The sequence below is a fragment of the Dryas octopetala genome, chromosome 3 (assembly GCF_963921425.1).
Source record: "Dryas octopetala chromosome 3, drDryOcto1.1, whole genome shotgun sequence".
NCBI classification, from domain to species: Eukaryota; Viridiplantae; Streptophyta; class Magnoliopsida; order Rosales; family Rosaceae; genus Dryas; species Dryas octopetala.
This window is the reverse complement of record NC_141368.1, coordinates 4249022-4261269: the sequence shown is the minus strand read 5'-3', so window position 1 is coordinate 4261269 and position 12248 is coordinate 4249022. Positions and strand designations below refer to the sequence as shown.

Genomic DNA, 12248 nt, shown 5'->3' with positions numbered 1-12248 from the left:
GCTCTTTTTCCGCAATAACAATTTTAAGGCTTCAAATTCTCTTGTACCAGAGAAAGGAATGTTCAAATCCTCCCATTGCAAGGGTGTTCAATTTGAGAGTGGAAGCTGATGAGAAAAATGTGATATTCAAACCTTGGACGTGTATGGGAATGGATGTCCTGGAATAACATCTTTTGTGGCCTTTTATGATAGGCAAAAGAGGGAAAAGAAATGTAACCCCTTTAGTTTATTGTGGTTTGTGGAGCACTTCTATATTCTATATGCACCAAATTGGTTTATCAAATAATCCCAACAGATGCTTTACCAAAATAAAAATGAATAATATCAATAGATAATAAAAACAAGTTCAGCCAACAAAGAAAAGAGAGAAAGAAAGAAGAAAAAAGGCGGGGCACAGTTACAAATAGCACAAAAATCAGTGGTCCTGTTTTTAAAAAAAAGTCCATTTTGAAGTCATTATTCTGTGTATCAGTGGCTTCATCTTTACCTTCTCCACGGACCTTCGTTCCAATTCCACAGTCAATCCTATTCAATTTCCAATCAAAAATCATCGACGCGAATGGCTTACGGATTCGTCATTTGGGTTCTGATCACTGCTCTATCAGCCTTGATCCTGAGACTCTCTCTGCAAATATTCACCGCCAGAACCAACAGAAAGCGAGCGGTGGCGTTCTTCCACCCCTACACCAACGACGGCGGCGGCGGCGAGAGGGTCCTCTGGTGCGCCGTCAAAGCCATCCAAGATGAAAACCCTAGCCTCGACTGCGTCGTCTACACCGGCGACCACGACGCCTCGCCTCACTCATTGACCGCTCGAGCGGTCGATCGCTTTGGGGTCAACCTCCTTCACCCTCCTAAGGTCCGCTCTCTCTCTCTCTCTCTCTCTCTCTCTCTCTCTAACTCAATCCCCATTCTCATTAATGTTTGATTCGAATTCGAAGGTGGTGTATCTGAAGAAGAGGAAGTGGATCGAAGACACGATGTACCCTCGCTTGACCATGATTGGGCAAAGCCTCGGCTCTGTGTACCTCGCATGGGAGGCCTTGACGAAGTTCACTCCCACTTACTACTTCGACACCAGTGGCTATGCCTTCACGTACCCGCTAGCTCGGCTGTTTGGATGCAGAGTTATCTGCTACACTCACTATCCCACAATCAGTTGCGACATGCTCTCTCGCGTTCGCCAGCGGAGCTCCATGTACAACAATGAATCCTTCATCGCTCAGAGGTCTGCTGATTTTGATATGCTTTGTTATTTGTTGGTGTGGTTGTCAAAAAAAAAAAAAAAAAAAACTCAATTTAAATTGTTCTTCTTGTTGTTTTTGTGTTGCTCTAGCAATTGGTTATCCCGCTGCAAAATCACCTACTACAATTTGTTTAGTAGAATGTATGGGATTGTAGGCTCTTGTGCCCATCTTGCTATGGTCAACTCTTCCTGGACTCAATCCCATATACAAAAGCTCTGGAACATTCCTGATCGTACTAAGCGAGTCTACCCTCCTTGTGATACTTCTGGACTTCAGGTTAGTAGTTATAGTATGTATGTTTGTACATATTATACTTGGAACATGGTATTTGCTGCAGAAGTATAATATGTACAAACCGTTTTAACTAGTTGTTGTCTGAATAGGTGCTTCCATTGGAAAGGCCAGCTGAACCGGCAAAAATTATATCCGTTGCTCAATTTCGTCCAGAGAAGGTGGGCATATAAACCTTATGAGCGCAAGGTACTAAGAGTTTTGCGGCTCATTTGCGGGGCCTTTATTTGTTGTGGCTACTGGCAAGTCCTCTTGAACTTGGTTATTTGTTTTTTTTTTCAGGCACATGCTCTCCAACTTGAGGCCTTTGCAGTTGCCATTGGTAAATTAGATGCACACTTGCCCAGACCTAAGCTCCAGTTTGTGGGTAGTTGTCGGAATAAATCGGATGAGGAAAGATTACAACACTTGAAAAACAAAGCAATTGAACTGAAGGTGGACGGGGATGTGGAATTTCATAAGAATCTCATGTACAGGTCAGTGCCAATTATTTCATGTTCTGCATCTTTTTATGCTCTCCCTTAAAGCTTGCATTGCGTATACAACTTGAATATCTTTGTCTGGCTTCAGTTGTTGGTTGCTTCCCCATCTGTGGCTTGAACCACATAAGTAAAGTAATGCATAGTGGATAATTTCTCTCCATTCAGATTCTTACAGTGGTATTTCTTAATTTATTACATAGCACTAGCCAGGTTATGTTAAAGGACATACGATGCTTACGAGAGGACTCATGGATAATTAGATTTGTTTCCACTTTTTTGCTATAGTTAAGAGTTGTATTCTTGAAAATAAATTTTTTTTAAACTATTGTTGGCCATATTTTATTCTTGTAATTTGATGACCTCTGATTGGATTTGTTATTGCTTTCTTAACCTTGGTTAGTTTTCACATCTACAGGGACTTGGTGCAACTTTTGGCAGGAGCCATTGCAGGAATCCATTCAATGACAGACGAACACTTCGGAATAAGTGTTGTGGAGTATATGGCTGCAGGAGCTATCCCAATTGGTGGGCATCTCAAGTTAACTTTCATTTGAAATGAGAACTGCATCTTACCTTATATATTTTTCACAGCACTGATGTTCCTAATATTTTCCCTTCTTGCCTTCAGCACATAATTCTGCTGGCCCAAAAATGGACATTGTCTTAGAAGAAGACGGACAGCAAACAGGATTTCTTGCCCGCACTGTTGACGAATATGCAGATGCCATCCTCAGTATCATAAAGATGCCCAAAACTGAGAGGCTCAAGATGGCTGCAGCTGCAAGGGGAAGGGCTGCCAGATTTTCTGAGCAAAGATTCTATGAAGATTTCAAAGCTGCAATCAACCCAATACTTGGTGTTTCCAAATAATGGACTTAACATCAAACACAATACACTTGTAACTGAGAAAAGCATTTTCATCAGCCCTTAGTTTTATTACATTGTTTGTAACCCCAAGTTTTACCAGTAACTGAAAAAGTTAGATTAACCAGTTTGTTATAATTTTGATATCAGATGTAGTGGAGAAATCTAAGTTTTCTTGACAACTTGGTATAGTCTTTTACATAATTTACCAGTTCTCTCGATATATCCCTACAGAAAGCGTTGTAGTCTTGTACTTTCTTTTTTGTCTCTCTAGTGTTAATGTGGGAGAACGTTGAGGGTAAGCATTTAAGCCACATAAAGAACAAAATAAAAAACACTAGTTTCACCACAGAAAATTTAGTTATGACTATGGGAAAGAACATACCTGTACCCGGGATGCCAGGTCAGATTGCCAATAAAAATGAGACACATCTTTTTTTTTTTTTTTTTTTGCGGTTTGACAGTGCCGAGCACTCGATAGTGATTTTATTATAATTAGCAAGCGTTGCAACAAGCGCTCGGCACCATTTTCTCCGCCAATTTTTTAGGATATATCTTAGAGGGTTCATCTCTTACGATTCTAGGGTGTAGAATGAGGCTTGTGGAGGCTGCAAATTAGTGCTGAGCGCTCGAAACTCGAGAGAAGAAGAAAATGATAATGTCGAGCACTCGGCGACAAGACCGTGCGCTCGGTGACCTAATGCTGAGCACTCGGCGACCATACCGAGCGCTTGGTGACGCCAGTCTAGAAATTTAACCTGACATTCCGATAACATGAAAGTTTCTCTCAGACATGAAAGGCTTTACATAAATAAATAGAAAACAAAATAAAAAAAAGATCTTTCTGTCGGGACTGGAATAAAAAGTGAATAACGACATGTCGTTGCGGAATAAGCAAAAACCAAAAGAAAAGGAGGCGTGCCAAGCACGCGCTAAGATAGGCTATGGTGTCATCAATTTCTCATCCCCTTAGATTACAGACCATCCACTTCATTGCAAGTTGAACGCAGTAACTCTCTCTACTCTCTGTATCTAATGGTTGGGCCGTAGACGACCAGAAAATGGCAGTTTCATTCTACTCGGTAGTGGGCTTCAATTATACGGTAATACTATGTTCCCTCATTTCCCAGTTTAAGATGTACCATTTGTTTCTGTTGCATGTTTAGCGAATTACAACATCTTTAATATATATTTTTTCTTTCCAAACTGTTTGTGAATTCCTCCTGGGTTTTTGTTTGTCTGGTAATTACTGATACGGTGATACCCTCTTGAAGCTTCTTAGGTTTTCTTGTTTGTTTGCTTTTTTTTTTTTTGAAAGATTTTCAACTGGCTATGTTTTTCAATTTTGAGCTTGGCTTGGGATGAGCTATGCTTTCCTGGGTTGTTTGCATCAAACTAGATATTAGATGGTGTTAAAAGCTGAACCAAAAGGAAGAATATTCGCTCAAGGGTGAAAAAAACTATACGAGTAGCCAACGTACCCCAAATAGTCAGGATAAGGCTTTGTTGTATTTCTTGAGATCTGTAACTATTAGGACCTAAATCAAGTGCTCATGTTGATCATTGTTATGCTGTGTTTGTTTTAGTTTGAGCTAATGTCCTTATATCAATATCTTATCTTAATTTTTTTATTTTTTATTTTGCCTAAGTTTAGTTAATTCAATTTTTATGAATTTCTTCTATTGATATATCTGTATGTATGTATGTTGTTCACTTGTTTGCTTAGTTAAGCTTCATGGTCAGAACTCATCATATTTACCCTTCAAACCTTGGTCTGCTTTTATGAATGGAGAAGAAGCTTCACTCATAGACTTGATCATTTTGATATATGCATTCTATTTTTCGCAGGATGGTAACAATGCATTATGCATCTAAGTGAGAATTTAGTTGCAGCTTTACAAATTATTTGCCATCTACCTGAATAGTATCTTATGCTCTCATTGCTCTTGAACGGTTCAAGGAGCTGTTTCTAACCATGATAGTGATGATTGTTCGACAAATGATTCTGCTTTTATTTATTTACTTATTTGCATATTTATTTATTTATTTTTCTAAGAGGAGCACTTAGTTTTTTACTTACAATGAAATGGTGAAATCTCTCTGCTTATGATTTTACATTTCTGTATGATCTAAATATATCTTTGCACCTGCTGCTTCCCTTGATAATTTACAGAAGTTTTTTGTTCTCCATTAGAAGTTACAAGCTAAGTACCAGAATGTGTCAAAGTCTTCCGCTGGAGTTTCCACACCAAAGGTCACCCAATTGACATCCTCATTTGGAACATTTGAGCCAAGGAGGCATATAGATAAGAGAAGATGGGGCTTCTGTCTTTCAGTTGCAGATAGCAATCGGCTCACCGCAGAGACCAGTGATAAGGGGTCTGAAAATAGTGCAAGTTCTCCTTCCGGTGATCGAGTACCTGCTGCAAATTCTTCATCTTTGGGTTCTTCTTCCAGCAATAGTCAGTTCCAAAGTAGTATCCTTGATGAGTCTGCATCTCAAACCTCTGAGGCACTCAATGGATCATCGGGTTCTTCAAATCCGAAGCAGGAGGCGCCGCTGTCACCTAACTTGCAATCTAAGTCAAAGAGATCGCCACTAACAGCGAGGGAGAGACTGAGGGCAGCCAAGGTTCTGAGTCGTTATAACACAATGGAATCAAATCCATCTAAATCAGGTAGGAGCAAGAATGTGTTAGATGCTCTTACAGCGAGTGATGGTGGGAAGAAAAGATCTGGACTTCCACAGGCCCCGGAAAACATGCTTGATGACAGCAAGCGAGGAATGCCAAAGCAGGGCCTAACTTGGGACTTGCCAGGGGGTAATGATTTGTTTGTAATCATCTTCTCGTTTGTATTTATCAGCACGGTGATGTTTGCTACAACTTACTTTGTCTGGAAAGTTGGTGCCATTCATTTTAATGAGTAGTGAGGTGGACTGTGGTTAGTTGGCTTCCACAAGTTTTGGACGAGCCACCTTGATGCTTCAATGTACTGAAGTGCTCATCCTCTGCAGGATAAGATTTGAAATCAATTTAGGCAGCAAGTATACACCTCAATGTACAAAGATTTGCATGGCTAATATTTGTATCAGTATTCAACATTTACTACTCGTATATTCTTGTAGCTTCATTTTGATATTGAAGTGGAAATATGATAAAAGCTATTAAATTCCTTGAACTTCTTCCCTTATTTCCTGACCTCAACTACTTGAAAATGAGCAAAAATGCATTTCAGTTTGTAGTTCTGTTAAAGCCAACATTGCCCTTGAGACATACTCCTGCAGATGCAAGTAAACCATAAGTTGGGGCTCATTTTATTGTAGCTGAATCTGAATTCATCCCAATTTGTATGCTAGATTGCTTTGTTAACATGCCCGGTTAAGATATATAACTTATATCGAAATGTTCTTTTATTGGACAATCTTTCGCTTTATGTTGCCAGACTAACAATCTAGCGTAATGTCATGAATTATCGCACGTGTTAATTGCTATATATCATTCGACCAGAGTCGCCAAACTAGGCCGTACCCACTTGAGCCATTCATCGTCGTCTTGACTTGGGCACCTTTTTTTGATCGTGGCCGGTTATTGCCGACGATATAATTTAGCGAAATTTGCTGAACAATGGGGTACCCGAAAAGACTGCATTTGATAATTTCAATTCGTAGAGAAAGCAAATAGGGGAAAAATAAGATACGGGAGGCATAAACACCACACAAATTATGAGAAAATGTAAACTCTGCAAAGTGAGTGAGTGGTTGATCAGATGTCGTATCAATCTTTAAAGTCCCTCTTTATGGTGAGTTACAATGTTTTGAGTAAATTCGGGGCCCTATATGTATCCGGCCGGTGATTCTTATTGAAGCACTTTTGTCTGCTTGTGCAGTACATCACAACTTCACAAGGACCCTATGGAACAAGACAAACCAAGCCACTAAACGATTACCAACTGGAAGCTTCAAGACATAGAAGAAAACTTTGTTAGATCTAAGAGGATAGCTATCATAGACTACTCCATGTGAATGGTGTCTTCTCCCTTAGATTCAACGCTCTAAATTAGATTGTCCGATAAAAGAAATGGAACTCACAAGAAGGCCAAATTTCAGTTTTGGTCTTTGTAATTTGGGTTAAATTCTATTTTGGCCTTTATAGTTTTAATTATTTTGATTTTAATCATATATTTTACAAAATTTTTATAATTTAAAGACATATTAACATTTTCATTCATTAAATCGTCGAATTTGTTGTGCTTTATATTATATACTTTATACATCATTGTGATTTTGGTTATGTACATACCATGTACATACCGTTAGCAATTCATTGATATATTTAATGCATTAAGGGACATAAATACTAATATATCATTGAATTGCAATATTTTGTAAACTATAGATCTAAAATTAGAACAATTGAAATTATATAAATTAAAATGAAACTTGGTCCAAACTATAGAACCAAAAATGAAATTTACCTAACAAGTAATATGCATAGTATAAAAGCGAACTGCCACATTATTACAATGTATTCTGTTTGTTTCAATGGAAAATAAAAACACAATGGAGAGGTTGATAGTGGTTACAAGCTCACATGCTTCTTAATGCACACTCCAAAGTAGAACTAATTGGGACAATATTGTTCCAACATTTCAAACACATTTTTACTTCTATTATTTTAGAAATCACAAAGTTGATGATCCTTCTCTAATTTTCTTGAGCCTTTAAGATTTTGTTATTTAGTTAACTAAATTGAAAAAAAAAAAAGGACAGAAAAATCACATTGAGATGACAGGGAATAGTGGAATACAGCCAAAAACAGTGTTCATTTGACAAATTAAAGGGTTATATGGATAAGCACCAATCACTCTCAAGATGTGATGATCATCACATTCACACATTATTAGTGGAATGAACAGTAGATCTTGATGTGAGTGAGATAATAAAAGCAAAGAGAAGTTAGAGCGAGGCTTTTAGAAATATGGTTGTTCATTTTTGGCCATGGAGAATTGTTATTATGCTGCTGATCAGGCTGAAGGCCCAAACTGGGCTGCAGCTGCAGCAGTAAGCAATATTGAGTCTTCCAGCTTTCTAGTTCCATGGCCAGTATTGCCTCATGTCTCCAACTCCACCCCATTTCAGTTCTCTGGGTTTCCTTCTTGGTCTACAACTCCTGAAGGAGTTGCAGAAGATGATAGAGCTGCTTCTGCTTCCAAGAGCCATAGCCTTGCGGAGAAGCGACGCAGGGACAGAATCAATACACAGCTGGCAACTCTTAGGAGCCTAATTCCCAAGTCTGACAAGGTAATTAAATTAATGCCATCTCTCTCTCTCTCTCAAATATGTTTGCCCACAATTTTTGCGCAAATAACATTGATGGGTAATGTTCTCTTGCGAGACTGGACCGTATCAATAATTGAGATTAACAGTCTGGGACTCTGAGTTGATCGAGTCTGCTGATAACATAACATGTCAAATTGTCTGCGAGATTGACATGGGTCATGGACCCTTTGTTTGTGCAGATGGACAAGGCAGCTCTACTGGGGAGTGTGATCGATCATGTGAAGGATCTTAAGCGAAAAGCAATGGAAGTGAGCAAAGACTTGACGGTTCCAACTGAAGTTGACGACATAAGCATCGACTGTGATCCTGCTCATGAGGGTTTAAACACCAGCAGCAACAACAAAAGCACCGACAGTATCATCATAAGGGCATCTCTTTGCTGTGACGACCGGCCAGAGCTGTTCTCGGAGCTGATTCAAGTCCTGAAAGGCCTAAAACTGACTGCAGTGAGAGCAGACATAGCCAGTGTGGGTGGCAGAATCAAAAGCGTTTTGGTCCTCTGTTCTAAGGATGGTGAAGAGGCTGTTTGCATAAGCAGTCTCAAGCAGTCCCTCAAGTTGGTTTTGAGTAAAATTGCTGCATCATCTGTGCCACCAAACTATCGAATTAGAAGCAAGAGGCAGAGGTTTTTCTTGCCAATTCATTACCCGGAATAGATTCCATCTGTCAAGATTTTTTGAGTCTCTGTGAGCAATTAAGTGTACGTTTTGTCTTTGTTTTGTTATTCCCTTGGGAGACATGCTTCAATCATGCATTGTATGGACATGTGGAGATTAATCTTTTTGTGGCATGCTTAAGGCATAAGGCATATAATTAAGGCATTAGGCGGGTGTGGTTTCCTACCACATGAAGAAAGTGGAGTTCAGTTTATGACCACTTATTGCTTCATTGATAGCAACTATACCTTTCCTCCATCTCAACATCATTAGTAATTTGAACAATACATTATGATTTGCTTATTTCTGCTACAAGGTAATTGCATTTGTTGACTATATCAATCATCTTGTGATTGCAAGCATAATAAGGAAATTGATCTATCAGAATTCAGAAAAATGAGGGCCAAGGCCCATCCTGGGGTTGATCCCTTTTGTCTTTAAAATTGTCAAAGCAATTTATATAGATGGACCATATATAATGAGGAGGGACCCAAAAAAAAAAAAAAAAAGCATAAATAGGATCCAAATCAAAACTGGTCATTAGGAGTGATTGGGTCCTCAACTTTTGAATTTCTATTGCCTACAAACAGTTTGGTATTGATAAGACATTGTTGGCAAATCCAAAGAAACCACCTTATGGCATGGGACCCTGCACCTTCTGGAACAAAATTCCAATAAATGAACACAAGCAAATTTTAAGGTAATTTTTCATAGAATAATGCTATACTTACCACATTCTTGTACCACATTTTTATACCATCTCACGTGTCATTACTTTATTGGACAGAATTTTTCTTTTTCTTTTTGAGTTTTTATTTTGATTTTTTAGTATCCAATGTATGAATGCTATGTAAGTTGCCATATAAGGTGGTATAAAATTGTGGTATAAAAATGTGGTATATCTAGCACTACTGTTTTTCATATTATCCCTTTGGTAAAATGGGGTGGTCAGTAATTTTCATATTTCAAAACTGCTTATAACCATATTTGAGGTTAAGATTTAAAAGATTATATAATTAATGGAAAAAAAAAAAACCTATTTCCTTACCCTTCTACTCCATTAAATTAGCTCTCTCTCAATCAATCCTTATTTTCACTCTTACCTTTCTAATCTTTTATCCCACAACTACTATTTTAGTATTTTTCTATCCTTTAACTACTTAATCAATTAAAAAAAAACAAAAAAACCTTTTAAAATTTATTTCTTTGTATCACAAACTTTGAATTTGATGTACAGAGAAAAGTAGTTGAATTTCTGTCTAGTCGTAAAATTAACATGTTTACCAACTTTTTCCATTGCAACTCCAAAGGCCTAAAAATTATGTAATGAACATATTAAAAAGATAAGCAATAAAATATTGTTTACTTCCCAACTGTTTAACTGCAACACAGAACGCCGTTACGGTGACACTATCACACACACCCAATTCCCACCGTAATCTCCGTTGAGCAGTTGCTTCACACTTCAACAGTTTACCGTTCCGTTCCACTAAGAAACGGACAGCCGTTACAGACTTACAGCTCTCCCTTGGTATTCAAACACACCCTTTTTTCTGTTTAGTTCTTACGTGTGCTTATTAAGCCATCACCGCCGTCCATCCAAAATCAAATTCATCGATCTGGACGGCTTAGATTGACGGAGATAATTGGGTTGATTATTATTAATTAACAGGAAGTTATAACCTCCTAAACCCACTTCTTAAACCCATTTCTCTCTCTCTCTCTCTCTCTCTCTCTCTCTCTCTCTCTCTCTCTCTCTCACAGACTGAGTACTCCACTTCTTCATCTACAAGGAGTTGCCAAAACAAAAACATAAAAAAAAAAATAATAATACAGAAACAGAAATTAAGAAAACGCGTTTGAAGTTAATTTCTGTTATGTGAATAATTAGAGCGGTTTTACGGTTCATGCATGCCAACAAGCCCTTCCCATATAAAACGGTTAAAAACTCATCAACCTCTCCTCCTTCAATTCCCTTCCTTTCTCGTCACACAGTCACAATTCAAAATCAACACTGCAATTCCTCTCTCTCTCTCTCTCTAAAATTCTCTGATGATGGGTGTGATGGACGGCAATGATCGAGTAAAGGGGTCGTGGAGCCCACAAGAGGACGCGACGCTGATCAAGCTGGTGGGACAACACGGCCCACGCAACTGGTCCCTCATAAGTGCCGGCATTCCTGGCCGCTCCGGCAAGTCCTGCCGGCTCCGGTGGTGTAACCAGCTCAGTCCCGCCGTCCAGCATAAGTCCTTCACTCCCGCCGAGGACGCCGTCATTGTCCGGGCCCACGCGCTCCACGGCAACAAGTGGGCCACCATCGCCCGCCTCCTCCCCGGTCGAACCGACAATGCCATCAAAAACCACTGGAATTCCACGCTCCGCCGCCGCCGACTCGCAGCCGAGTTTCCCTCCGCATCGTCTGAGTCCAACTCGGCGGCGGGACTGAAGCGCCCCGTACTCTCCGCTACGTCGGACGAGTCGGACGTTGCAAAGCGGCAGTGCTTGCGTGCGGCGTCGCTGGAGCACAATAGCTTCAAAGCGGATGTTGAGGGAGCTGCGGACGATGGTGGAGTCGTCGAGACATCGCTGACGCTGTCGCCGCCCGGGGAGAAAGTGGAAAACGACGTCGCGTTGAAGAGCGAAGAGGATGATCAGGAAGCGGTGGATGATGATGAGGACGAGGAGGAGAAATGTACGGTGGAGATGGAGGACACGTGTTTGCTTACGATCATGCAGCGTATGATAGCCCAGGAGGTCAAGAGTTACATTGATAGTTTACGGGCCGAGGATAGGCTAACAACATTTGGGCTTCAATCAACAGCGTTCCAAAACGATCCATGATAAATGTGAAGTTACTTTTTAGTCCTTTACTTCTCCTAGTTTTAATTTTCTTCTTGGTCTCTGTTGGTTATAAATTTTCAGTTTCAAAAACGTGAACCTGGAATTTCTCATATGCAGCTGCACAGATGTTAAGCATGAATCACAGAATCAGTACGTGCATTTCAGTTTAGCAATTTGCTCAAGTTTTAAGCATCTAAGCATCATTTTTTTTTTTTTTGGTTACAATCTAAGCATCATTTTTTAAGTTAAGATAAAAGGATGACTACTTACTTCATTAGTGAGTTAATTACACTTACACCTCCTGAAGTTTATCGTCTTTTCACATACACCCCTTGGAGTTTCAATAATTACACATACACCTCCTGAAGTTTTAAAACTGTTACACGTAACCCTTATAGTAAGACGAAAATGATGAGAAATTATGCAAAAAAACATGCTAATGGATTAAATAACCTAATATGATTATTCAAGGTGTAAGTCCAACCTGAATACAAATATTTTTTTATTTTTTTATTTTTTTGTAAAA

General features: G+C 39.3%; 4 protein-coding genes across 5 annotated transcripts; all 4 read left to right on the top strand.

Moving 5' to 3' along the window:
- Window positions 1-452: 452 nt before the first annotated feature.
- On the top strand, window positions 453-3033 carry LEW3 (UDP-Glycosyltransferase superfamily protein). Its single transcript, XM_086237406.1, has 7 exons — window positions 453-859; window positions 942-1228; window positions 1337-1523; window positions 1631-1699; window positions 1821-2014; window positions 2436-2545; window positions 2649-3033. The coding sequence occupies exons 1-7, from the start codon at window positions 560-562 to the stop codon at window positions 2888-2890; spliced, it is 1389 nt and encodes a 462-aa protein (XP_086093532.1). The 5' UTR covers window positions 453-559; the 3' UTR covers window positions 2891-3033.
- Window positions 3034-3825: 792 nt separating this feature from the next.
- LOC147289828 (uncharacterized) lies at window positions 3826-6064 on the top strand. 2 transcript variants are annotated; one of them, XM_086237048.1, is made up of 2 exons: window positions 3826-3987; window positions 5079-6064. In XM_086237048.1, the coding sequence occupies exons 1-2, from the start codon at window positions 3946-3948 to the stop codon at window positions 5811-5813; spliced, it is 777 nt and encodes a 258-aa protein (XP_086093174.1). In that variant the 5' UTR covers window positions 3826-3945; the 3' UTR covers window positions 5814-6064. The 2 variants fall into 2 exon arrangements, with proteins under 2 accessions (XP_086093174.1, XP_086093175.1); XM_086237049.1 differs by having other exon boundaries at window positions 3846-3987; window positions 5082-6064.
- Window positions 6065-7841: 1777 nt separating this feature from the next.
- Window positions 7842-9150, top strand: LOC147289827 (basic helix-loop-helix (bHLH) DNA-binding superfamily protein). Its single transcript, XM_086237602.1, has 2 exons — window positions 7842-8186; window positions 8405-9150. Exons 1-2 carry the CDS (start codon window positions 7884-7886, stop codon window positions 8879-8881), a joined length of 780 nt encoding a protein of 259 aa, XP_086093728.1. The 5' UTR covers window positions 7842-7883; the 3' UTR covers window positions 8882-9150.
- Window positions 9151-10933: 1783 nt separating this feature from the next.
- On the top strand, window positions 10934-11830 carry LOC147289826 (uncharacterized). The gene has a single exon (XM_086238188.1). The coding sequence runs from the start codon at window positions 10934-10936 to the stop codon at window positions 11720-11722; it is 789 nt and encodes a 262-aa protein (XP_086094314.1). The 3' UTR covers window positions 11723-11830.
- The last annotated feature ends 418 nt before the right edge of the window (window positions 11831-12248 follow it).